The 25,094-nt window shown below is 42.3% G+C and overlaps 1 protein-coding gene and 1 long non-coding RNA gene across 13 annotated transcripts in view; one reads left to right on the forward strand and one right to left on the reverse strand.

Moving 5' to 3' along the window:
• The window catches only part of MGMT (O-6-methylguanine-DNA methyltransferase), a 303,204-nt gene that overhangs the window by 15,173 nt on the left and 262,937 nt on the right, over nt 1-25,094 (forward strand). For 7 of the 12 annotated variants that reach the window (XR_013524452.1, XR_013524450.1, XR_013524451.1 and 4 more), the window contains exon 1: nt 23,508-23,700. The exons of the other annotated variants lie outside the window; for them this stretch is intronic. Coding sequence is in view for 4 of the 7 variants with exons in the window: in XM_078344098.1 (XP_078200224.1) it covers nt 23,560-23,700 (141 nt within the window). In the remaining 3 variants the exon portion in view is untranslated. Of the gene's footprint in view, nt 1-23,507; nt 23,701-25,094 lie in introns of those variants that run through there. 12 annotated transcript variants of the gene reach the window in all.
• On the reverse strand, nt 4,715-23,388 carry LOC118146437 (uncharacterized). Its single transcript, XR_013524457.1, has 4 exons — nt 23,077-23,388; nt 19,623-19,790; nt 5,720-5,809; nt 4,715-5,619 (listed from the first exon to the last, which is right to left on the reverse strand). It is a non-coding gene; the product is annotated as an uncharacterized LOC118146437 (long non-coding RNA).

Here is a 25,094-nt window from a genome sequence, read left to right on the forward strand (position 1 = left end):
TTAACCTTTACCCTTATGAAATGGCCTTCCTTAGTTTTGGTGTAATATTTCTTGTTTTGAAATTATTTGATATTAGAATAGCCACTCCACCTTTGTTTTGATGAGTGTTTCTGTGGTAACTGTTTATCCATTCTTTTGCACATAACCTATTCTTGTCATTACATTTAACAAGTGTTTTTTGTAGACAACACAGTTGGGTCTCTTGCTTTAGAAAAATCTAATCTGACAATATCTTTGTACAGTTGGAGCGTTTAGACCATTTACGTTTAGTGTAATTATTCATATGGCTGGGTTTCAGTATACCATCTTGCTGTTCATTGGCTGCTCACCAGTTCGTTCTTTTTGCCCCTCCTCCATCTTCCATAGCTTCTTTTCAATCATTTGGACATGTTTTTTAATGATTTCAACTTAAAATTCTGTCTACCCCATAGGCTTGTTAGCTATTTCTCTTCTTTTTTAGTGGTTGCTTTAGGGTGTGTAATGTACATACTTCTGCTTATCATAGACTGCATTCACGTAATATAATACAACTTCGTGTGCCGAATAAGCACCTTAACAAAAGTGTGCTTCAATTTTTCTCATCCCCTTTTTTGTTGCATTATTGCTACATATGTAATATATTCCAAAATATAGTGTTGCCATTTTTATGTTGGGCAGTCAGTTACCTTTTAAAGAGATTTTAAAAACCCAGAATTCCCAGCACTTTGGGAGGCCGAGGTGGGTGGATCACGAGGTCAAGAGATCGAGACCATCCTGGTTAACATGGTGAAACCTCATCTCTACTAAAACATACAAAAAAAATTAGCTGGGCATGGTGGTGCGTGCCTGTAATCCCAGCTACTCAGGAGGCTGTGGCAGGAGAATTGCCTGAACCCAGGAGGCGGAGGTTGTGGTGAGCCGAGATCGTGCCATTGCACTCCAGCCTGGGTAACAAGAGCGAAACTCTGTCTCAAAAAAAAAAAAAAAACCAGAATTTACATTTATTTGTATATTTGCTGTTTCTTGAAATCCTCATTTGTTTGTGTGGATCCTAGTTTTCACTGGGTATCACTTTTTTTATACCTGAAAAATTTGTACTATCATTTGTCAAATGCAGGTCTGCTGGTATCTGAATTGTCATGCATTTGTTTTTTTATGAACAGCCATTCTCTCACCTGCATCTTGAAAAGATGTTCTGTTGCTTATAGAATTCTAGGTTGACCTTTTTTCCTCCTTTTTAAAAATGTAGTTCCATTGTGTTCTGCCTTGCATAATTTCAGAAGATCAGTTTGTCATCATTCTTAAATTTGTCCCTCTCTATGTAATCTGGCATTTTTGCCATCTCTGGCCAGTTTAAGGTTTTCTCTTTGTCTCTTGTTTTCAGTGATTTGATTATTTCTTTTTATGTTCTGCTTGGGTTTCACTGAGCTTCTTGTATCTGTGAGAACAGGTTATGTGTCCCTTATCTGAAATGGTTGGGACCAGAAGTGTTTCTGATTTTGGATTTTTTTTTGAGATTTTGGAGTGTGTGTGTGTGTGTGTGTGTGTGTGTGTGTGTGTGTGAGAGAGAGAGAGAGAGATATCTTGGGGACATGACCCAGGTTTAAACATGGAATTCATTTTTGTTTCATATATACTTTATGCATATATCCCACAAGAAATTTTATGCAATATTTTAAATAATTTTGTGCATGTTACAAAGCTTTGACTGTGTTTCAACTGGGACCTGTCATATGAGGTCAAGCGTGGAATTTTCCACTTGTGGCATCATGTTGGTGCACAGGTTTTGGAGCATTTTGGATTAGGGACGATTAACCTTGTTTTACCTTGTATAGATTTTTCATCAGATTTGAGGAAATGTCACTGAATATTTCTTCAGCTATTTTTCCTTCCTCCCTTTTTTCTGGGGTTACAATTGCACGTGTGCTGCTTGAGCAGTGCGGCACATGTGCCATTGGAGTCCTGCTCATTTTCCTCAGCCTGTTTGTGTTTCTGTGCCCTGCTCGTTTGAAAATGTTATTTTCTCATTGTTGCTGTTTTCTCCTTCTGCGGCATCTAATCTGTACATCATATTGGTTGTATTTCTTTACTTTACACATGCATTTCACAGCTCTATGATCCAAGGGCCATTTAAAGTATCTTCTATTTTCCATGTCACGTGCAGGTTTTCTTCTCTCTTCTCGAATATGGAGCGTGTTTATAAGAACTGTTTTTATGTCCCAGTCCCCTTGTTTTAATCATCTCTACTTTTTTGGCTTTGGTTCTGCTGAATGATTTTTCTCCTGATTGTGGGTTCTATTTCTCTACTTCTTAGGTGTGTGCACGTGTTTTGAATGGGATCCTAGACATTCAGAGTTTTGTCGTTGAGTGCTAGATTATGTTGTCTTTTAAAAAACAGTTTTGGGCTTTGTTCTGGTGCAGGTTGAGTTTCTTGAAATCATGTGTATCCTTTCAAGGCATGCCTTTTATAAATGGGTTATAGTCCAGGGATGGTTTAGTCCTGCTATTTAGGCAGCGTCTTTGTTTCATAAGGGTGTGTGTATGTGTATATGTGTGTGTGTGTGTGTGTATTAAATGTATGTGTATGAAAGGCAGCTCCGAGCTTCCGCCTGATGAATGTTGTGTTAGGAGATCTTTCCACTCTGGCTGGTGAGAACAGGGAGTATTCCGAGCTCTGTCTGTGCTGAGGAATTATTTGGCCTCCTACTTCTGGGACGTTTCTTTGACCTCAGGGAGTTCCTTCTCAAGCACCGTCTCAGCAGTTAGGCAGAAACCACAGGGACCGTCCTGTAGGTGCCCAGCATGTTCTCTGAGTAGGCTCTTCTTCCCTCGTACTCCACCCTGAAGATTCTAGGTGTTCTGTTCTTTTTGAATTCTGATCTCTTTCCCCACTTTGGTGAGACCACCCTCTGGTTTTGGCTCAGACCCTCCTCCTCGAGGCAGCCTGGGAGGCTACATCAGCCATTTCCTGGGTGGCTGACTCAACTTTGCCCCCCTTTCCTCGGGGAGCATAGCCCCTGGCGTCTGCTGTCCTTGTTCTGAAGACCGTTGTTTTGTATGAAAGTTGATTTGCATTTCTCTAAAAACTGCATTGAGATACCACCTCACGCCAGTTAGAATGGCGATGATTAAAAAATCTGGAGACAACAGATGCTGGAGAAGGTGTGGAGAAATAGGAACACTTTTACATTCTTGGTGGGAGTGTAAATTAGTTCAACCATTCTGGAAGGCAGTGTGGCGATTCCTCAAGGACCTAGAAATAGAAATTCCATTTGACCCAGCAATCCTATTACTGGGTATATATCCAAAGGATAATAAATCGTTCTACTATAAGGACACATGCACACCAATGTTCATTGCAGCACAGTTTACAATAGCAAAGACCTGGAACCAACCCAAATGCTCGTCGATGATAGACTGGACAGGGAAAATGTGGCACATATACACCATGGAATATTATGCAGCCATCAAAAATGATGAGTTTGTGTCCTTTGTAGGGACATGGATGAACCTGGGAACCATCATTTTCAGCAAACTGACACAAGAACAGAAAATCAAACCCCACATGTTCTCACTCATAGGTGGGTGTTGAACAATGAGAACACATGGACAGAGGGAGGGGAGCATAACACACTGAGGTCTATAGGGGGGAAATAGGGGAGGGACAGTGGGGGGTGGGGAGTTGGGGAGAGAGAGCATGGGGAGAAATGCCAGATACAGGTGATGGGGCAGAAGGCAGCACATCACACTGCCACGTGTGTACCTATGCAACAATCTTGCATGTTCTTCACATGTACCCCAAAACCTAAAATGCAATTAAAAAAATAAAAAAAAAGAAAGTTGAGTACCCCAATTCAAAAGCTGAACTGCTACAGAATCTGAAAATTTTTGATTACTGGCATGCTTAAAGCTCAAAGGAAGTATTTATTGGTGCATTTTGGATTTTTGGATTAGGGATGCCCAGTCTAAGTATTTGCAAATATTCCCAAATCCAGAACAATCTAAAATCCGAAGCACTTCTGGTTCCCAGAATTTCAGGCTACTACCGAACCCGTACTTTATTTCGTTTTAGCTGTTACTTGTGGTTCTTGCTGCGCTGTCATGGCTAGAAGCGGAATCCCCACCAAGTTGTTAGTGGATCCATATTGACAAAAGAGAGGCCCTGGGGGCTGTTATGGGACTGAGAGTGCTCAGATTACACACATTTCTCTGGCCCTGACCCCAGACTTTGTACTGGCCTGAAGTGGGTGAAAAACTTCACTGACTACTGTCTAGGCATGTTTAGGTCTGTATTCTGGCCCTGACAGAATAGGAATTCAGAGAACAATAATTTTCAGAAGAATTAAGTTCTTCTTCCTTGTTAGGCTTGATACAGGTAGATCGCCTTTTCCATTTGTTTCTCACAGAAACAGAGTTAAAGAAGAAAACGAATTTACCTTCTAAATTCAGGTACAATTTACCAAGTCAAGGTGTGTTTCTTTTTCTTTTCTTTTGAGACTTTTTGTTGCCCAGGCTGGAGTGCAGTGGTACAGTCTCGGCTCACTGCAACCTCTGTCTCCCAGATTTAAGTAACTGTCCTGCTGTAGGCTCCCAAAGCTGGGATTACAGGTCCCCATCACCAAAAATTAACCAAGCTTGGTTAATTTTTTGTAGTTTTAGTAGAGATGGGGTTTCGCCATGTTGGCCAGGCTGGTCTTGAGTCCGGATCTTAGGTGATCCACTCACCTCGGCCTCCTGAAGCGCTGGGATTGTAGCCACTGTGCCCAGCCATTTATTGTATTTTCTGTATGCCTTCCGGTCGTTCAGCTCATACTTAGTCTTTCCCTGTACTGTTTGAGAAATTCACAGGTGAATCCCAGATCACAGGTGTTTGGTGAAATTGGTATAAACTTTAACTGACTTTCTGTTAAGAAGCATAAAAAATTTTATTTGCATTTTTGCTCCAAAGGACTGTTCGAACTTTATATGGAGGGGGACCCAAGATTGGGAAGGCGAGGTAAAGAAAGGGCATCTTTGATTCAGATCATTTTTCTCTTGCCATTGTTGCAGGCTTAAGTGTGTGTCATCACCAGAAATGTTGTCCACCGAGCCTGTCATTTCAGCATTTTCGTGTTGCTGAAAATGAGACCAGACAGAAGAAGAGTGTATTCTTTCCGGCCTGAACTCACGCAACACCGCGGTTAAGGCCTCTGGCAGGCAGGACTTCAATCAGTCAAATGTAATCGTGGTGATAGCGTTAAACCTTTGTGTGGCAGTCTACCTGGGCAGCCTGGAGAGCTCTGTGCAGCTCTGCATTTGAGAAATGAATCACCTAGGGCTGTCTTTTGTCCTGGGCTACTTGGATAGCTGGTATCAACCAGCCAGCATTCGCCTACTTGTTGAGATGACACTTTTCCTGCAGCCATGCCCTCTCTTGGCAAAGAGTAAGTAGGGGCTCTGCGTAAGTGTGTGGGGACCTGCGGACGCCTTGGCTGGTTTGCCCGTGCTCTCATGGGTGTCCACGTGAGTTTGAGGAACGGAAGTGGCTGTGCCGGTTGCTGTGGTTGCAGGTGGCTTCTCAGAGGAACGGTTAGTTTTCCAGGAGAATTCTGGTTCTGTAAAGGCCAAAATTGTCCCAGTGACACCATGTCTCCAGGGTTGCTGGGAAGTAAAGGAGAAAAAGGGTTTACTTGCAAAGTTTTGGATTATGTGTTTTAAAGAATAGGAATGTATGTGTGTATAATATATACATTGTATTTACCAAACATGAAGCTTGCTATACACTTTTGGTAAAAAGGAAGGTTCCTTCTCTTCTGCTTCTCTGGATTGTGTTTTCTTTTTGTTCTTCCCTCTAGAAGGGAAACAAAAAATTGTATATATACACATTATGTCTATATTGTATACATTACATATATGTTGTATATAATTATGTAAATACTATATATAATATACATAATGTATATATATTACACACATGTATAGTGTATGTTATATATGCATGTATAATGTATATATTATACATATATAGTGTATATAATGTATACGTGTATACACTATACATACACATATATGCGCACACACTATATATGAAATGCCTGCTCGTATCCTTTCTGCCTGTATTTCTGTTGGGATTTCTTTTTCTTGTTGATTTATAGGATTATGTTATATCGTCTGGATTCTAATCCTTTGTCAGGTATATGGGCTGCAATTCTCCCAGTTTGTGCCTATGTCTTCATTTTGTTTATGCACTGCTAACCGTGTAGGTGTATGTATATATATTTTCTCCTGACTGTGGGTTGTATTTCTCTGCTTCCTATGTGTATAAGTTGGAGCCTAGACATTGAGAGTATTTACATGTATATGTACACACACACACGCGCGCACACACACCCCTATATGGTTAGCAGTGGGAGGCCAAGCTGCTTCTCAATGTCAAATGATTAAGTTTTGAAAGTTTCTCTCATTCTACTCTAGGGGAGAATCATTGGAGGGTCAGTGTTCAGTGTTACAGGACGATAATTTTGTAAAAATGGTTAAAACAGATAGACTCCAGGCAGTTAATCCACCTCCTCATCCAAACTGGGAGTTATCATGCTACTCACAGTTGCTAACCTACTGGGTAAAACATCCTGTCTCATCCTGATCTTAATTAGCACTTCCGATTGCGAGGGACCTTCAGCATCTTCTCACCTTGCCATTCATCAGGGCTCTTTTGCAAAGTGTCTGCTCATACCCTTTCTGCCTATATTTCGGTTGGATTTTCTTTTTCTTATTAACGATAGGATTATCTTATATAGTCTGGATTCGAATCCTTTGCCTGTTATATGGCCTGAAATTGTCTTCTCCCAGTTTGTGGCCTGTATTTTCATTCTTTATAGTGCCTTTTGATGGAGAGGAGTTTCTAATTTTAATATAGTTGAATGTAATTTAATTTATGATTCTTTTCCTTTACAGTTTGCACATTTTGTGCCTGTTTCAAAGCCCTCACTTATTCCCAGTCATAACAGTTCTGCTATTTTCTGTGGAAGTATCAGTTTTCCTTTTCGTATACAAGTCTGCAGATCATTTGGAATTAACTTTTGCTTTTGGTATGGAGACGAAGTTCAGTTCTTCTTTAATATGAATAATCAGTGACTCCTGCTCCGTGCATTGAGTAACTCCTCCTTTGCCCAGGACTCTGCAGTGGCTTCACTGCAAATATATGACAAACATGTGACATGCAGATATCGGGCAGGAGAGGCACTGCAGAGACCTGGAGAAATGAGGAGATACGCAGTGAATGGTGCTGGAGCCACTGCCTATTCCAAGTGGATGTATGTCTGTTTTGGGCTCTCCTGCTCCATTGCCGTTTCTGTCTGTCTGTACTAATGCCACAATGCATTAGTTACTATGGCTTTAGGCTAACTCTTAAAATTGGCGAGTAAATCCTCATATCTTGTTTTTCCTCTTCAGCAGTTTCTTGATTCTTTTTGGGCCTTTGCTCATCCATGCACATTCCAGAATAAGCTTGTCAAATTCATAGAAAAACCCCTTTGGTATTTTTTTTTTCCTGGGAAACATTACATTTTATTTTATTTATCTCTGATGCATCTCATAAATTCTTTTTTATTTCTTTTTTAATATATTTTTTTCTTTATTGCATTTTAGGTTTTGGGGTACATGTGAAGAACTTGCAAGATTGTTGCATAGGTACACACGTGGCAGTGTGATTTGCTGCCTTCCTTCCCATCACCTGTATCTGCCATTTCTCCCCATGCTATCTCTCCCCAACTCCCCACCCCCCTCTGTCCCTCCCCTATTTCCCCCCGACAGACCCCAGTGTGTGATGCTCCCCTCCCTGTGTCCATGTGTTCCCCTTTGGAATTTTGATTGAGGTCCTTGGATCTGTAGACTAATATGGGGAAAATAGTTTTTATTAATGTGAATCTTCCTCTTCAGGAATATGCACTCTTGCATGCATTCTCCTCTCTCGTTTCCTTAATGTCTCTCACATTTTAATAACTTTTTTCATTAGGAGCTTGTGCCTCTTTTGAAATTCTTTCCCTGTGTCCTTATTTTTTTGTTGTTGCCATTCGTGTTATAAATAGTAACTTTTTGTAGGATTAGATTTTTATTTATGACTGATACGTTGGAAATGCTATTCATTTCCGTGTCTTCATCTTATATTTAATTTACTTTTTAATTAACTTCTACTCTGTAAACCATTTCTTTCTTTTACTCTTCATATTGTACTAGGATCTCCAGTTCCATTTTAAGTAGATGTGCACTCATCTTGATAGATAAGTTAGGGAAAACTGCTAACTCTTCATTCCCAAAAATGATGCTTGCTATAGATTTTGGTAGAAAGGAAGTTTCTTTCTCTTCTGGTTGTCTGAATCAATCAGTCAATCAATCAATCCTTCCTTCCTCCCTTCCCCTTTCCTTCCGCTTCCCTTCCTTCTCTCCTTTCCTCCCTTTCTCTCTTTCTTTTCTATTTTCTCTCATTTCTCTTTTCTCTTTGTTTCTCTTTCTTTGCTCTCTTTCTTTCTCTCTTTCTCTTTCCACTCTCTCTCTTTCTCTTTCCTTCAGGAGGGAAACAAAAAATTGTCAGAAACTATTTTAGCGCTAAAGAAAACTTCTTAATCTCCTTCTCCTCTACTGCTCCTTAAAAACTTTTAAAAAATTATGAATGGGCTTAGAATGTTGTTAAGTGATTTTTCTGCATCTATTTAACTGTTTATGTGATTCCCACTCCCATATCTGTTAGTGTAGATTATGACTTCTATGGATTTGTTAACGTTAAACCATCTTTGCATTCCTGGGATGAACATTACTTGGCCACTAAGCTTCATCCTTTAAACACCTGCTAGACCAGGCTTATTAATTTGTTGCTTTTAACTTTGGCTAAAGTAGTGGTTTAGTTGCTTTTAAGATTCTTTATTCTTTATTTCTTATTGTTACAAGATTATTATTTCTAAAAAGTCGGTTAGGTTAATTATATGAGGCTATATTTATTTTTGCATAGTCTTTTTCCACACTTTAACTTTCAGCCTTTGTTCTTATATTTAAAATGTGTGTAAAGTAATACAGTTATTAAAATATCCAGTTTGGTAGCCTTTATTTTTTAATTGAATTGCTTAGTCCAGTCACATTAAAATAATTACAGTGGAGCTGACTTTTACCATTTTGTTACCTGTCTTCTATTTGACCCATCTTTGTTTACTTCTAATTTTCCTTTTTTGATCAATGAAGTACTTTTTAAATTCTTTTTTCTCCTCTTTCTGGTTATGCAGACTTGTATTTGCTATTTAGTGGTTACCCTAGATTTTACAGTATACACCCTGGACCTATAGTTCACCTAAATTGCTACTTTGCCACTTCCTGAGCAGTAAAATACCTTACAAAACGTTAGTCATTTCCCGTTCTCCAAGCTTGAGTGCTGTTGCATTTTAATTATGTAGGCATTTTAAGTGCAGTAGCCACCGTTGTCATTGTTTAAACGTTTGGTGTTTGTGTCACTGTGCCCTGTGCTTACCAAGTCTGGTGTCCTCCATCGCTTCTTCACCATCATGCCTCTATCTAGGCTGACTTCTGCTTGAGGGACTTGTTTGTTACCTAGTTTTTATGCGAGTCAGCTAGCAGTGGCTCCGTTTTTAAACACTAATGGCTATTGATTGTTGAGTTAGCAGTTATTCACCTTTTAAAATATGATATTCCATCGTCTTCTAGTTTCTGAAGTTTGCTGAAAAGTCAGCTGTCAGTCTATTTGTTGCACTTTTGAAGGTAATACAAAATTTTTTCCTCTGGCTGCTTTTAACATTGTTTCTTTGGTTTGAAGCTAATTGGGTTATGGTTCATTGTGGTTTTCTTAATAATTATTCTGTTTAGGGTTTGCTGAACCTCTTGACTTTCTGGATTGCTCTTTACCTATTGGCAAATTCTTGACCCCGATGCCTTCAAATACTGCTCTGCTTCATCTAATCTGTCCTTCCTCTGGGATGTCAGTTACAGGTGGGTTGGTACTTTAGACTGTCCCTGGGATCTCTGTCATTTGCTGTCCATTGCTGTAGCCTTTCTGTGCCACAGTTTGGACATTTCTGCTGAGCCGTCCGGCGTATCATGGACCTTGTTTTCTGATGTATCTAGTCTGCTACTGAAGTCATCCAATGAATCCTGAATTACAAATTTTGTATGTTTCAGTGCTAGAATGTCTGTTTTTTACTTTAATAAGTATTTCAATTTTATATTTAAAGTTCTTCACTTTCCCACTTATGTTGTCTGTCTTTTCCTTTTATTACTAAGTGTATCCATCATAATTATTTTGCAGTTCTTATCTGCTAGCACCAGTATTAAGGACATCTGTTCCTCTGTATTTCCTTCTTTTTTCCCTTCTCTTTATTATCATTAAACACTTTATTATCATATGTGTTTTTATTCTTTGCATGCTTTTAAAATCATAATTGTTTGCTGAACTTGTGTGTAAAGGACTGTAAAGCCTCTGGATAGTCATATTTCCCATCAAAGCAAAAGCTCTCTTTGCCCTTGGATACACACATGGGGTGAGGAGTGAAGGACCTTGGTTTCATGAGGGATTGATCTGGTCAGGAGCGGCCTGTGATTTTACTAAAACTCAGTTCCTGGTTGGACCTTTCCTTTGAGCATGGTCTTTTGATTGAAAGCCTGCTGGTCTCTCTCTCCTCAGCCTGTGAACACTTTGGGAGATCCCTTGGTTCTCCCCTTAGCAGGTTTTGAGCTTAGCTCTTTAGCTTCCCACCTCCCCCACTTCAAAGTCTGCTAAATGTCCTGATGGGAGATGTGACTATGTTTGAAGCAGGCCATTCTCTCTCTACCCCAGCTATCTTTCCACCCACCTCTCCTCCCACCCGTCTCCTAAGTGCCATTAGATTAAGGGAGAGTACACTTTTCCTTTTAGAAGCCCTCCCTTGACCCAACTCCCCAGGCTTATGAACAGAGCCCTGCAAGATGGCAAATTGATTGCACTTTTGGGGTTCCTCTGATTCTGCTCTTTCATGCCATCCCCACGAGACCACTCAGAGTTTCCCTGGTTTCCCTTCCCAGGTGGAGTGGCTTTGTGTGGGCTGCCACGCTGTTCCCCGTCTGCACCCAGGGTCAGCGAGTGTTTTCTGGGCAGCAAAGGGCAGTCTCCACTGCACAGTCCCAGTTCCCCTAGTCCTGGTTGCTTCCACAGCTCTACAACATTTTAGAAGATTAGTTTTGTCATTCTTCTGACTTTTTCCGGTTCCTGTGGGAACATTGGGCTACCTCTGTTGGTTCATTTTGCTTGGAAATAAAAGTTCATTCTGAGTGTTTGATTGAAATCTTGACTGAAATCTTTGCTTTCTCCCATCGTCTATCTTCCTTTGCCTACACATTTCATCAATGCTTATTTCGTATTCTAGACCAGTTGCTTTAAATATCTGCACCCTGTGGGTCCAGTGTGGGCTTTGTGGTTTTCATCTGTCTGTGATTTCTTGTAACTCTCATGAAGACATGGGGCTTTGTTTGGTGACTTGGTTGATTATGAAGTCATATGGGCTGAGCCTGATCTGTTTGACTCCTGAGTGCCTAAATCAGGGATGGTTTTTGCTACTTTTCTTTAAGGGTGGGTGTTTGGGTTTCTGTTGCCTGGAACCAGGGGGTCTCAAGGCAGCACCACTCAAATCTAGGACTTTCAAAGCGTTCTGGCTCCACCTGGGGCCCCAGGTTGTCTTTCCCAGGCTATCAGGGAGGCCCCAGCAGAGTGTCTGGAGGTCCTGGCGGTGTGCTCCTTCTCTGCTGATGCTGCCCACCTTCCTGCTGCTTACTCTGGCCCTGGCTTGCTCTCCTTTTCCCGAGTGCCCCAGCTCCCCTTGGATTGCTCCTCCTTGCTAGAGAGTCCAGCCAGGAAGCTTTGAAACATTGCCATTTATTCGGTATCTGGTGTATCATAGTCCCTTAGTCCACTTTTCTCAGAACAACTGGGTTGATAATGTTTTTGTGTAAAGCTACCAGAAGATGAGTACAGATAAAATCTTGAAGATTTAGAAAAAGTAATATTAAAATATATCCTTAGATAGGTTCTTATCAGTATCCTCAAATGTGCATTCCAATATGGATTCCATCAGTGAGAGGGTTGTTTGAGATGGAGTCTTGCCTTGTCGCCCAGGCTGGAGTGCAGTGGCGCGATCTCCGCTCACTGCAACCTCTGCCTCCAGGTTCAAGCGATTCTCCTGCCTCAGCCTCTCGAGAAGCTAGGACTGCAGGCACCCGCCACCATACCTGGCTAATTTTTGAATTTGTAGTAGAGACGGGGTTTCACCATATTGACCAGGCTGGTCTCGAACTCCCGACCTTGTGATCTGCCCGCCTCAGCTTCCAAAGTGCTGGAATTACAGGCGTGAGCCACCACGACCAGCCAATTAGAGAGGTTTTAAGAGGGGTCACTGTGCACCAGGTCCAGTGTGGGATCTGGGGGAGGCTGTCAAAGTTGTCTTCTAATCCAGCTTAGTAATATGTATTTTTCTGGCTTCAATCTGAGAAGCAGCTCTATTCGGAGAGGTTTGCTGCAAGGCTGTCTAGGGGACAGTGCTGAGTGAGAGCTAGAGGCTTGTCCTATATGCATCGACACCACCTGCACACTCACACCCAGTTGTTTCTGCACGTGGGATCATCATAGTTGTGTGTTTGGCTTTTTCTCCTGACCTTGTAAATGCTTAGCCATGTATTGAACTCTTCATTAATATCATTTTTGGAGATGATAGTGTCCTACTGTAAAGATACAACGTTCTTCCATTGTTAGGAATTTAGGGCAGTTTCATATCTGCGACTCTGTTTTAAAGAATTAATTAACATTTTGTGCACAAAGATGTTTAATACAGTGTTTTGAGAACTCAACGCACAGAGAAGATGCCTTGTGTCTTACATTGAGAAATTCCTAACCAGCCTCTTAGCTTCTTGAGCTCAGGACTGTGTTGTATAATTTTGAAGCCCCAGTAGTGATATGGTCATTTTTTTTCATACCTTCATTCAAGAAAACTCAGTCACCTGGGGAGTGGGTGGGGTGTGCGCTGGACCCTGAACTTGAACTGTCTAGATGGGTTCCTGACCACGTGGCGCTCAAGCTTCCCCTGGGCTGACCTGAATGACCAGCTCAGTGGCCAGCCACTTGCTGCACTCAGCCAGTGAACTCTGGGTTCCTGGCTTATCATAGACTTCGAGTCCTCCTCACCTTCTGGGTCTCAGCTTCCCTAATATGTATGATGACAGGGCTGGCCACAGCTGTCCAACAGAAGTGTTTGCAAATGATAGAAATATTCTATGTCTCTGCTGCCCAATATGATAGCCGCTAGTCACATTGGCTGCTGGGCACTTGAAATGGACTCCTGTGGCTTAGAAACTGAATTTTAAATTTTATTACATTCCAATTAATTTAAATTTAAATAAGTAGCCACATGTGGCTAATAGCTGTGTATGGACGCAGTCGGTCTAGATGGATACCATGCTTGCTCACCGCTCTCAAGTGGTCTTTAGAGTCTATTCTCATCCTGACATCTGGTTTTCTTTGCTTGTTTGTATTTAGTTGTTAATTTGTTCCTTTATTTTATACCGTGAGTCCTCTGAACACCAGGAGCTCCTTTTTGGGTGGCCACAAGTCACAAACTTCCTTCTTTGTGCTGTGTCAATAGGGGTGCCACCCCTGTGGGGAAAGGAATTTGCCTGAACAAGGCACTAAAGAAGAATAAAAGATTGTGCTGGCATGAGCTAGTTTTGCAAAACCATTTAAGTAAACTCAAGATATTACTGAGCCCTGCATACCTTCTTTCCTTGACTCTGCAGTCTTCCTTTAAACCAGGCTGTGAATTTTTTTCAGGATTAACAATTTAAATGTATGATTCCGTTTTCTTTTGTAAGTGATTGCTGTTTGTAAATGAGACTAATTATTTGAATTCATGCTACAAATAATGTACGTTAGAGTTACAGAACTCTTGATCCTCTGGGTCTAAGCAAAATAAACGCACCTAATTCTAGAACAGAGCAGGGCGTTTCTTTGAATCTTAAAATATCTGCTTTGTGAAACTGGGTTAAGTTATTTTAGACACTATAAATAGTCACTTGGTAATTAGGTGTTTGGTTTTATTTGTTCTAATGGAGTGCTGATTACAGTCGGTGCATTTTTACCCCACGGATCGGAAGCTTTTATAGGCCAGGTGACGAGAGACCAACTTGTACATTTCATTTGCTGATTGTGACCCATCACCTGATGATCGATGGACTGCTGAACTTTTTAATTCCTGCTTGCTTGCAGAGAAAGAAAATTCTCATCTCTTTAGATAGGTCCTACTCCAAAAGTGTGCAGCCATTTTATAAAATCATAACATTACACGATATTACACAAAGGCAGAGAAACGATGCAGGGACGTGCCTTCCCTGTCAAATGTGTGTGGAATCTGGCCCGTCAGAGGCTTATCTCTTTGCACCAGGATTCCTCTTCCCTTTTTTCTCAGCAGAGCTTCTTCACGTAGTTCAAATGACATCAGAACTTCATCAGGATGTAAGTTCCTGCAGAAATAGCCCTGCATCTGGTCAGTAAACAGAGAATGTAATGACATTCCCAGAGCATTCGCAGGCCGGAGTCTGGTGTCCTCCCCAGCGTCCCGCTGGCCGTGGATGGATGGCATGTGGCTGACAAGATTGATACTGCACGAGACATTCCTAGAGGTCCCTGCGGCTGGGGACTGGCACTGGCGGGCGTCCTCCTGCACACGGCTGTCTTCGGAGAGCACAGAGCAATGGGAGGCGGTTTTGTTTTAGTATTTGCCATTTGGAATCTCCCTTTTAATTTGTCCTCACCCTTGAAGAAATAATTGGTAATTTATTTCTTAGAGATCAAACATTGCTACAAGCTGAAAACTGTTTCATAAATATTTCGGGAAACCTGAATGCCTGGAATTTTCATTGTCACTCTTGAGTCTTCCTCTGTTCCATCCCCTCCAAAAGCTGGTCTGATCTTGCCCTAGTGTTGGATGCTATTTGCCTTTTCCATAGGCTCCAATAACAATAATACATTTTAAAATTGATGAAAGTTTAATGAATGGCTAGCAAGTGGAGAGACTACTTTTATAACAAGATTAATACCTTGGCTCAGGGGACATAACATTTTAGTAAAATTAGAATTTGTGTAGCTATCCTAGCAGTGCTTGCAACCTCTGGCTTCCTTGTAAAAATGTCTAAATAAAATACTGGCAGCCATCTCTAGCCATTATTTCCATCTTCTCTAGGTGGCCTGACCTGGAACCCACTCAGGGTGGTGCAGTCTGGGCCACGGTCTCCGTGGTTTCTGTCGCATCAGCTCATGCAGCCGTGGAATGTGGATGGAGCACTGAGGCTGCCTGTCCCGTTCTCTAGAGGTTCCTGAGAAAAAATACAAAGAGAAATAACCCACGAGGGAGCCAGCATTTGGGGTTGCTTTAAATAAATTCATTCATCATCTGTGACTTTTCCCCTTTAATTACTGCACATTAAAAGGGATCTTGGAATATATTTTTGTTTTGTTTTGTTAATTTTTTTCTTTTTTAAGAACATTAATTGTAGAGATAGCATCTCTCTACATTGCCCAGAATGGCCTTGAACTCCTGGCCTCAAGTGATCCTCCCACCTTGGCCTCCCCAAAGTGCTGTGATTACAGGCATGAACCACTGTGCCTGGCCATTTTTTTTTTTTTTTTTCCTTTTTGGCAAGGAAAGCCTATGGGGGTAGAAGTTCTGAAGCAAACACTCTGAATGGTTTCTGATTTTAGCAGGGAAGCATCATTTCTTGATCTAATTTATAATGTGATATAAAGCTGTTGGCCAGCTGACACTAATCCCAATTTATGATCTATTTAACCTTTTTATTTCCTAGCCACAGCTCGTACCACTCTCCCATCTCTGCAGCTGCATGTTTCAGAGGCAGACGTACAGTGTCATAGTTCTGGATCCTAGAGGCAAGGGGAGGGTTTTCATGGTGGGTGGTGCACAGCTCTGTGCTTCCCCAGTCAGCTGGTATGGTGCTGTGGTCAGCAGCGAGGGTGTGGGAAGGGCTCTGCAGATTCTTCACACCGTTCTGGTCCTCTCTCCCATTCGGAATGGCAGGACTTTGGGATCAGATTAGACGCTGCATGTTCACAGATGACAATGGAGTGGCTTTTTGGGAGGACTTTTTATTTTGAGATAAATTTTAGACCTGCTGAAGAGTTGCACAAACAGCACCGAGTTTCTGTATGCAGCCATTGTCTGGTTTCTGCAAGCATTAACACCTCACAGTTACCACAACCAGGGCATTAACACGGGTGCACTACTGCAAACCTCGCCATCTCTCCTTTGTCTCCTCTAGTGCAATGGCCTGAAATTGTTTCCTCCAAAGTCCTTTCCACAAGGTGATGGCATTTGGAGGTAGGGCCTTTGGGCAATGATTAGGTCAGGGCAGAGCCCTCAGAATGGGATTAGTGTGTCTATAAAAGAAGACCGAGGGAGCTCACTGTCCTCTTTGCCACATGAAGATGCAGCCAGAACATGCTGTCTGTGAATCAGCAAGAGGGCCCTCATCAGACACCGGTGCTGCTGTGCCTCGGTCTTGGACCTCACAGCCTCCAGAATGAGTGAGATGAATTTCTGTTGTTTACAAAACACCCAGTCTAAGGTATTTTATTCCAGCAGCCAGAAGGAACTAAGACGTCTACCTTGTGGCAGTTCCTCTTGCCTCGTCTTTTGTGACCTGGACCCTTTTGAAGAATACTGGCTAGGTATTTTGTAGGATGCCTCTCATTTGGGTTTGCTGATGTTGTCTCAGAGAGACAGAGGTTACATGTTTTCAGTAAGATGGCACAGAAGTGATGTGCCCTCTTGGGGCATCCTGTCCTGGGGATGTATGTCTGTCCATCGGTTAACTGACGGTTAACTGTGATGTTAACTGTGGTCACTGGGTAAGGTGAATCTCTTGTGCATTCTCCCTTGGTAATTTATGTTTTCCCATTGGTACTTAGTACCTTGGGCGAGATATTTTGAGACCATCTTGGTTCTGCTCAGGCTTTCACCCACTCATCTTAGTGACCATGGGTGTGTCTTGCTTGCAACAGTTATTACTGTGCTGTTTCTGTTATGTTTGTATTTCCCTCCTTCTCTTTTCATTTACCGACGGGAGCTCTTCTGTAAGGAAGAGCTGTCTCTTCTTTCCCATTTATTTATTAGTCATTGAATTATTCACATCAGTCTACTCTCATGGATATTTATTTTATTTTCTGGGGTGTAGGTCAGTGCTGTCTACTTATTTTCTTCCTCAGAGAGCCTCCACTTTGGCTTTTGGGAAACTCTTGAGTTTGGCTCCTACGTCTTTTGGACCTGGCTGTCATTTTTCTAGCACATTCTTTCTTTCTGGCACCACAGTATGAACCAGGCTTATCTTGTGTTTTCCCTGCCTCAGCCCTGGATTCAGTCACTTCTCCAAGGAGCCTCAGTTCATTTTAGCTGCAGAATGATGTTTAGCAGCCAAGATCTGGGTGGTGAGTGTGCTCACGGCTGCTGAGGCGCTGCTCTTCTGCCCTTCTCAGTGGGAGGAGCTAGGGGCAGCGTGTGTGTCTGCTGACCCATGCATGTGTATTTTCTTCTGTGTCTGCCGTCTGCATGCATGCTAAAAAGTGCACGCTCATCTAATGCCTCTAGCTTGAATTCAACACAGCAGTTTTATTCTAATCTCTGCCCTTTCCTCTTTGCAGCTCCCTTCTCCAACATTGAGAAACCTGGCGCTCTTCTGCAGTATGTTTGCTTGCATGGTGGCTTCTTTTAAAAAGAATCTGGTAAAACCTGTGTCATGTGTTTCAGCTGCTAGATGCAGATGGGGCTTAGCAGGAAAAGCTGTATTTGTGAAGAGCAGTATTTCCTGTGCTTGCTTGCTGAGAAAGCTTCAATCTACAGAATTCTTCTGTAAACATGGTTAGGAATGTAGGGTTGACATTTGGACTTGAATAGTCAGAAAATGAAATCCTTTTGTTTCATTACTTACTTTGTTTCTTAGCTTTCACTTTGGCTCTTGGGAAACTGAAAGCATGTTTCCAAATGGATTTACCAGCTAATTAGCCGACTTCTCAAGTAGCCTATTGTTGCATGTGGAAAACAAAATAAAACAGTGAAGACCTTCTACTGTTGTTATGTAAAGAATAATAATTACCTTTAATAGCATTTTATGCTAATTTAGAGATTTTTTTCTTTATCTAATTTTCTAAGTCCCATTTTTGTGGACTCTTTCATACTTTATACCTACATCTGATTCATTATGATTCTTAATTCTCTGTTGTAAACAGAACTATGAAACTTAATTAGATGAACCCAAAACCCTTTAAAAGATCTGTTTATATTTTAACATTAAGGGTGATGCAGTGTTCATTGCTATAGAACACAAAAGTTTTGTGAAGTGCTGGAGACTTTAATGGATGCTGTACCATGTAGAATCTGATCCCTAGACTCCTGCCTCATCACGTTTTGACTCGAACTGGGTTTACTCTGACAAAAGACTATGAAATAGCTGATGGAAATACACCCTTATTGTCAGTTTTTGCCAGGTGACTGAAAATTGTGGGATATATGCATATATATTAGGTCTTGTTTTTGGAAGGGAGAGGATAGAACTGATTGAAAAATAATTTGGAGTTAATTGTCCTGAAGATTCACTTATTGTATATTACTAGGTTGGATGTTTCCTAATTCTTTCTTAAGCGTATCTTCTTTTTTCTTACACTCTTTTTGGCACAAACTTTTGAATATGGACCCACATTATAAATCTCGGGATTGGAAAAGGCGTAAAGATTGGATTTTTATAACTTCCCCAGCAATGTAGAGGAATACCAGTGGCACATTTTTTTTAGAAAGTCCTCATTGGTGCTGATATGGGCACCACCTGGTTTCCTGACACAGAGGCGTGCGCTCTGGTGGGGTGAACTGGGCGGGGGATTCACACCAGTCTGGGACCCAGACCCTGGGCGGCGGCCTCCCTGGGCCGCTTCGCCGACAGGAGGGTGCCGTGGTGAAGAGACGGGGTTCTGGCACTTGGAATCTCTGCGCCTGACTTCATGCTTCTACGGCTCGCTAGAAATGAGACCTGAGGCAAGTGAGTCACCTGCGGTGTGCTGGGTTCCTCATCTGTGACACATGGATTACAGTATCTCTTCTCTCCATGGGATATTGTAAGCATTGATTTTATTATTATTTCAAATGTTAACTTTATTGTTTATTTATTTTGAAACAGGGTCTGGCTCTGTTGCCCAGGCTGGAGTACAGTGGTGTGATCTCAGCTCACTGTAACCTCTGACTCCTGAGCAATCCTTGCGCCTCAGCCTCTTGAGTATCTGGGATTGCAGGTACCCAGCACCACGTCTTCCCAATATTTATATGTTTTTGTAGAGACAGTGTTTTACCATGTTGCTCAGGCTGGTTTTGAACTTCTGAACTCAAATGATCTGCCCACCTCAGCCTCCCACAGTGCTGGGATTACAGACGTCGCCAGCCCAAACGTTAGGTGTGTGACAACAGGATTCAGGGTTACTTTGCCTAAACAATTCAGTATCTCTGATTAATGTGATTTCTGTTTCATCGACACCTTTCACGTAATTTTAAAACTAGGTAGTATTATAGAGCTACAGACTTGTACAGACTTACAGAGATAGAGTAAAGCCAAAACATGAGCTCAGTGACGGGTTGGTCACTGCCTGGCGTCAGAGTCCACTGACAATCTCTGGCAATTCTTGCATCGAAATCCTTTGCACACAGGTCCTTTCTTGCTCTTAGCTGGTGGCAGTTGTCTTGGACAGCGTTACCCCAGTGAACCTAGAAACAGCAGCGACTGGAAGTGAGGGGTGTCCACGTAGTCACCGGTTCAACGTTGCCTCTTTTCCCCTTTCCCCCTCTGGGTTTGGGTCCTGATACCTCTCAGAGCTATCCTGCCTCCTGTGGTGGGGAGGGGTGAGGAGGACACCTTTCTTTTCTCTAGGCTGAAGGTTGTACCTCGACATATGTCCCGTGGTGAGGGACAGCAGTCATCACTTTCAAGACAGAGGAAGTATTTATCTCCTGAAAATGGAGGGTATGTTTTGCAGCGGTTTGGAAAATGTGCTGAGGGTGACTGTAGTTAACGAAACAGCGGGTTTCAATGTCAGAGATTTTTAATTGGTGGGCTTGATTTTTTTTTTTTTGAGATGGAGTCTCACTCTTGTTACCCAGGCTGGAGTGCAATGGTGCCATCTCGGCTCACCGCAACCTCCGCCTCCTGGGTTCAGGCAATTCTCCCGCCTCAGCCTCCCGAGTAGCTGGGAATACAGGCAGGCACCACCATGCCCAGCTAATTTTTTGTATTTTCAGTAGAGACGGGGTTTCACCTTGTTGACCAGGATGGTCTTGATCTCTTGACCTCGTGATCCACCCACCTCAGCCTCCCAAAGTGCTGGGATTACAGGCTTGAGCCCTTGGTTTGTTTTTATAGTGATTACTCCTTGTTATCTGCCTCGTGGATTTATGCATTTATTGGTAAGTCAGTCACTCACTCACCTTGCCTTTGGTTTTCGTGTTTCTGTTTATCATCAAGATAAGCAACCATGGGCTTTCTTCCATCAAAGCACCTGCTGGCAGGTGATGATTTTAATGGTGTGACAGCCATGGTCACCATGACCATTCCCAGAATTCTGAACATGCGTTTTGTCCAACAGGTACTCTGATTTGAAAGTGAGCCTGAATTTAACAGCATTAGTGTCTATGGCAGACGGGGGAGGTAGGGCTCACCCTTGTTTTCAGGTCCCCTTTGCTGGCTATGCAGGAGGACCACACCGGTCCACTCCCTCGAGGGTGGCTCTGTCGTGGACTTGCTTTGGCTAATGAGCGTGGACTGGAGTGGCATGTGGTGCTTCCTGGTAGATGTGTGTGCACACCAGCTGGTGGCTCTCTTCCCCGTGTGTTACTGGGACAGCTGTGAGCCGGGATGGACGCAGCCTGTGGTGCCGAGCTTGTGTGAACCAAGGCCACTGCTGGGGATAGCATGCATCTATAGTGGGTTTGGTGGTGCCATCCTGACTAGTACAGTGTGGAGTGTGTCTGTGTCCCTGAGGTTGGGGAGAGTCCTGGCCAAAGTCCAGGCTTTGAAGAATGTTGACTTGACCCTGAAGACCCATCCACCCCCAGAGTGCTGTGTCGTTCAGCTAGCTCCTTAACCTGCCTGTCTGCATCTTCATCCACAGATCGTGTGATCTTCCTGAGGTCTGCTGTGAGGAGTACATGAGATAATGCATGTAAAGCGCCTGGCCCGGTGCCAGGCAGATATAGCTAATACAATTTGTTCCTACCCAGCTAGACCTTTTCATAGTCCTTTGGCATAAGGTTGCCTACAAAAGGTACAGAAGCTGCCTTGCCCTGGGGTATTTGCTTTTTGATGAAAAAGGAAATAAATAATCACATAATTGTTTTATTTTGCCTTATAAAAACGAGTAAAAAAAATATGGCTCACATATGCCAGAGGTGCGATGTGTGAGTCATGTTTCCCTCAGGAAGGCAGCAGCTGAGGTTGGGGGTGAATGTTTCCCCTGTGTGGATAGAGGTGACTGGGGGCGGGGCTGCCTCCCTTCCTAAATTTCCGTGTCCCTGTCAGTGTAATTAACTTAGGGGAAACTACACGTGGAGATTCAGGAGCTTTTCTCTCTTTATTCTTTTCCTTAAAATCAACTTACATTTTTTTAAGCAATAAACTTTAGAACAAAATGAGGACTAGAGAACAAGATGTCGAGACACTCAAACCTTAGAGAGGCAGCCGCTAAAAGCAGGCAGACCCAAACAGAACATAAAAATGCATGCAGTCTAGAGTTGCACTTTTTCTTTTTATGGCCCTACTCCATATTTCATTTATATTTAAAACCGAGTTGACGAATATGAATACAGATATTCAGAGTTATTGTAAAGTCATATTTGTTTACGTGCGCGGCCCAGTTTCCAGACCGTATCTTATAGTTTAAAAGGGAGAGCAGCGAATGGTTTCGCCCACACCGCTTGGATATTTTTTTGTTATCCTCCAGCTTCTATTCTTCAGGTGTGCAGCTATTTTAGTATTATGAAGAATGATGGATGATGCAGGAAAGTTTCTTTGGAAGCACTTCTGATATTGTGCAATGCACTTGGGGGTCAGCTACACTTGACTGATGCATGATTTATCCCATGTCCCTGCCACTTCCCGAGATAAAGCTGCTGCTTTATCAAAAATGCCAGCAACTGTGATTTAGAATTTATAAACCTCCGTTTTCAAATAATTGTTCTGATTACTTTCTGCCTTGGCAATAAAATGATAAAGGTAATTGCACACAAATGTGAGATAGCACCAAAATACAATAAAATTAACCTGAATTAGCTTGGCTTGTCGATGAGAAGTATTTATGAAATGTGGTGTTGCAATAAGGGAGGGAGAGCGATATTATGGCTGGAAGGTGAGTTATTGCCTTAATGTAATGCTCCTGGAAATTTTAAAAAGACACTGTTTCTGTTGAGGGTGATTGTGCTTTTGAAATTAAGTTGAAGTGGTTCTTATAATTGGCAACAATAATGCGTTTTGAAGGTAATATCTTTTATTGAGTTATGCCTACTTGCATTACCTTTTATTTAGCTGTTTCTGGCTTCAGCTTTTCTCATACTCAGGTGGAAGCAGACTTGGAGTTCTGTTGGATCCAGGGGGCTGAAATGTTTTATTCTCTTAGCATTGCCCCCGGTCTGAATGTTACAGACTTTTCCCCCTACATTTGATTAAATTGTTTAGATATCAAAGGTTAAATATTATAGCTAGCTAATTTTTTTTAAGTTTAAGGAGGTTTTAGAAATGTGTTTTGTTTCCCTGTCTTCGTGTGGGCTGGGAACATCTCATTGTACCCTAATCATTTTCAGCAGTATCAGATCTCGGGTTTCCTTTTCAATACTCGTAGTTTATAATCTGCCTTTTACAGTCCTGGAATGAAATTCGTGGATATATGCATATACATGTACTATTTAAAGGAAAAACCTTAAGAGCAGTAATTTATAATGAAATCATAATGCCTTCCGAACAGGACTCTGCTAGCAGACGTCATGTAATCAGGTGTGCACGTACCTGGAACGCAGCAGCTACAAACGGAGGCTGAGACAGTTTTGTTTACTGGACATTGATCATCTGGACAACGTTGACATTGGTGGTGTAATTTTTCCAAAATGGCAGACAGCTTTTGTAAAGTTTCAAAGAAAATGAAGTTCATTTTTCCATTGAGTTGCAAGATAGTTGCATTCTTAGGAAACTCTGTGGAGAGCAGAACTGTGTGGAAAATGTGTTTGCGTGTAAGTGGAATATTTTAGGGCCTTATTAATTTTAGACTTGAATGTGTTGCAGGACATTCGAACGTGACACAGGATGCAGGGTGACACTCTTGTTTGGGACAGTAGAACATTCTGCATTCTTGATTCCCGCCCTTGGAATGTTGATCACTCCGTCAGCCATTGTGACAACCAGAAGCGCCTTCAAATTCTTGATACCCTCCTCTTGAGAATGAGTAGGGAAGAGGCCCTCCAGAACATCCTCCCCCAGCCAGACTGTGATTAGATGAGGAGCTTCCCAGCACCCGCTGCTGGGAGAGCCTGTGCCGCCTCACAGGCCACCATAGAAAGCCTGAGATTTTGGTTCCCAGCGCTGCCTGGGAATCCATCTCCAAAAGGGAGGGGAGAGAAATGTCTTCAAAGCTCGGTGATTGATTGTACCATTGTGCCCTCCCACCTTTCGAGCCGCGTTTTGTCTAGTCGAGGTTTGTGTGAATGTGATAGGGTTCTGTTTTTTCCTGACTTGGTAATAAAGTGTTTAGTATTGATGACTTGCAGGATGTCTAACAAAGATGAGGTTTGGGAACTAAGGCCAGCTCTGGAGAGTGTTACAGACTTAAAACTGCAGTGTGTATGTTTCCCCCCGTTGACTTTGGGAGTAGCGCAGTGGTCTGCTGTTTTTCTAAGGAGAATAAAGTATTGGGAAGGAATTGCCCAGGAAAAATAGAACTAGCGGGATTTTTTCCAGAAATAATAAGTGGAATTGAGAAAATTAAAGTGAAACAATATTTTGTGGTAGATAAATATCTCTTTTAGTCCCTTCAGCCTCACTTTGACTTTCCAGTCTGCTGATAAACTGTATGTTATTATTCTGGCCTACTTTGACTTTTGCTTTGTAAAATGAAAATAGAATATAGGCTTCATGGTTAGCCCAGTGTGAAGTGACATGTTAAAATAGAGGACTGACAACATATCAAATATCAATGTATTTTAATATTATGCGATAAATATATAAAGTAAAAACTGAGATTCCATCGTTTTCCAACATTTTGACTTAAGGCTGAATTTTTGGGGTTGTAAAATTACCATGGAGCTCAGTTACGTGGGTGGATCTTTGTCTTACTCTGGTGTGAGCAAGCCAGCGGGGTCTCTTACTTCTTTAAAAATGATCGAGTTCCTTTTTGTCTGCATTGGATACATCCAGTGTCTCAGGCTTTGCTTGTCTATTGGACACTGATCATCTGGTCAGCATGGACGCTGGTGGCATATTTTTCCAAGATGGCAGTCAGCTTTTGTAAAGTTTCCAAGAAAAAAAAGTTCAAGAACAAGCTAATGAAGTTATTTTGGCTTTTTCTTGCTCACAGTATCTTACTTCCGTGTTTACCTGGCTCTTTGATTACACTGGGCATTCTGTTTGAGAGAGTGTTTGTTATTCATAGGAGCAGTGTGAAGCCTGAGGGGACAGTGCCTGTCCCTAGGGTAGTCTGATCCCTCCGGTCGGGTGCTGAGCTCACCAGCCGGCTTCGTGAATTGCTCAGATGGCTGCAAGCTGAGACCTGCAGACTGATCTCTTGTTTGCAGTGGCTTTTTTTTTTTTTTTTTGGCAGTACTTCCTCACTAAGCCAGTGGTTCTCAATAGGGGGCCATTTTGTCCCCCAGCTTTGCCATGAGAGACATTTGTGGTTGCTAAAACTGAGTGGGTGTTGCTGGCATCCAGTGGGTGGAGGCCAGGGATGCCAGCGAACATCACAGGACACATGGGCTGGCCCCACGGCAAAGCGGAATTCTCTCCCTCAGTGTCGGTACTGCCATGGTTGGGGC

This window comes from Callithrix jacchus, chromosome 12, assembly GCF_049354715.1.
Source record: "Callithrix jacchus isolate 240 chromosome 12, calJac240_pri, whole genome shotgun sequence".
NCBI classification, from domain to species: domain Eukaryota; kingdom Metazoa; phylum Chordata; class Mammalia; order Primates; family Cebidae; genus Callithrix; species Callithrix jacchus.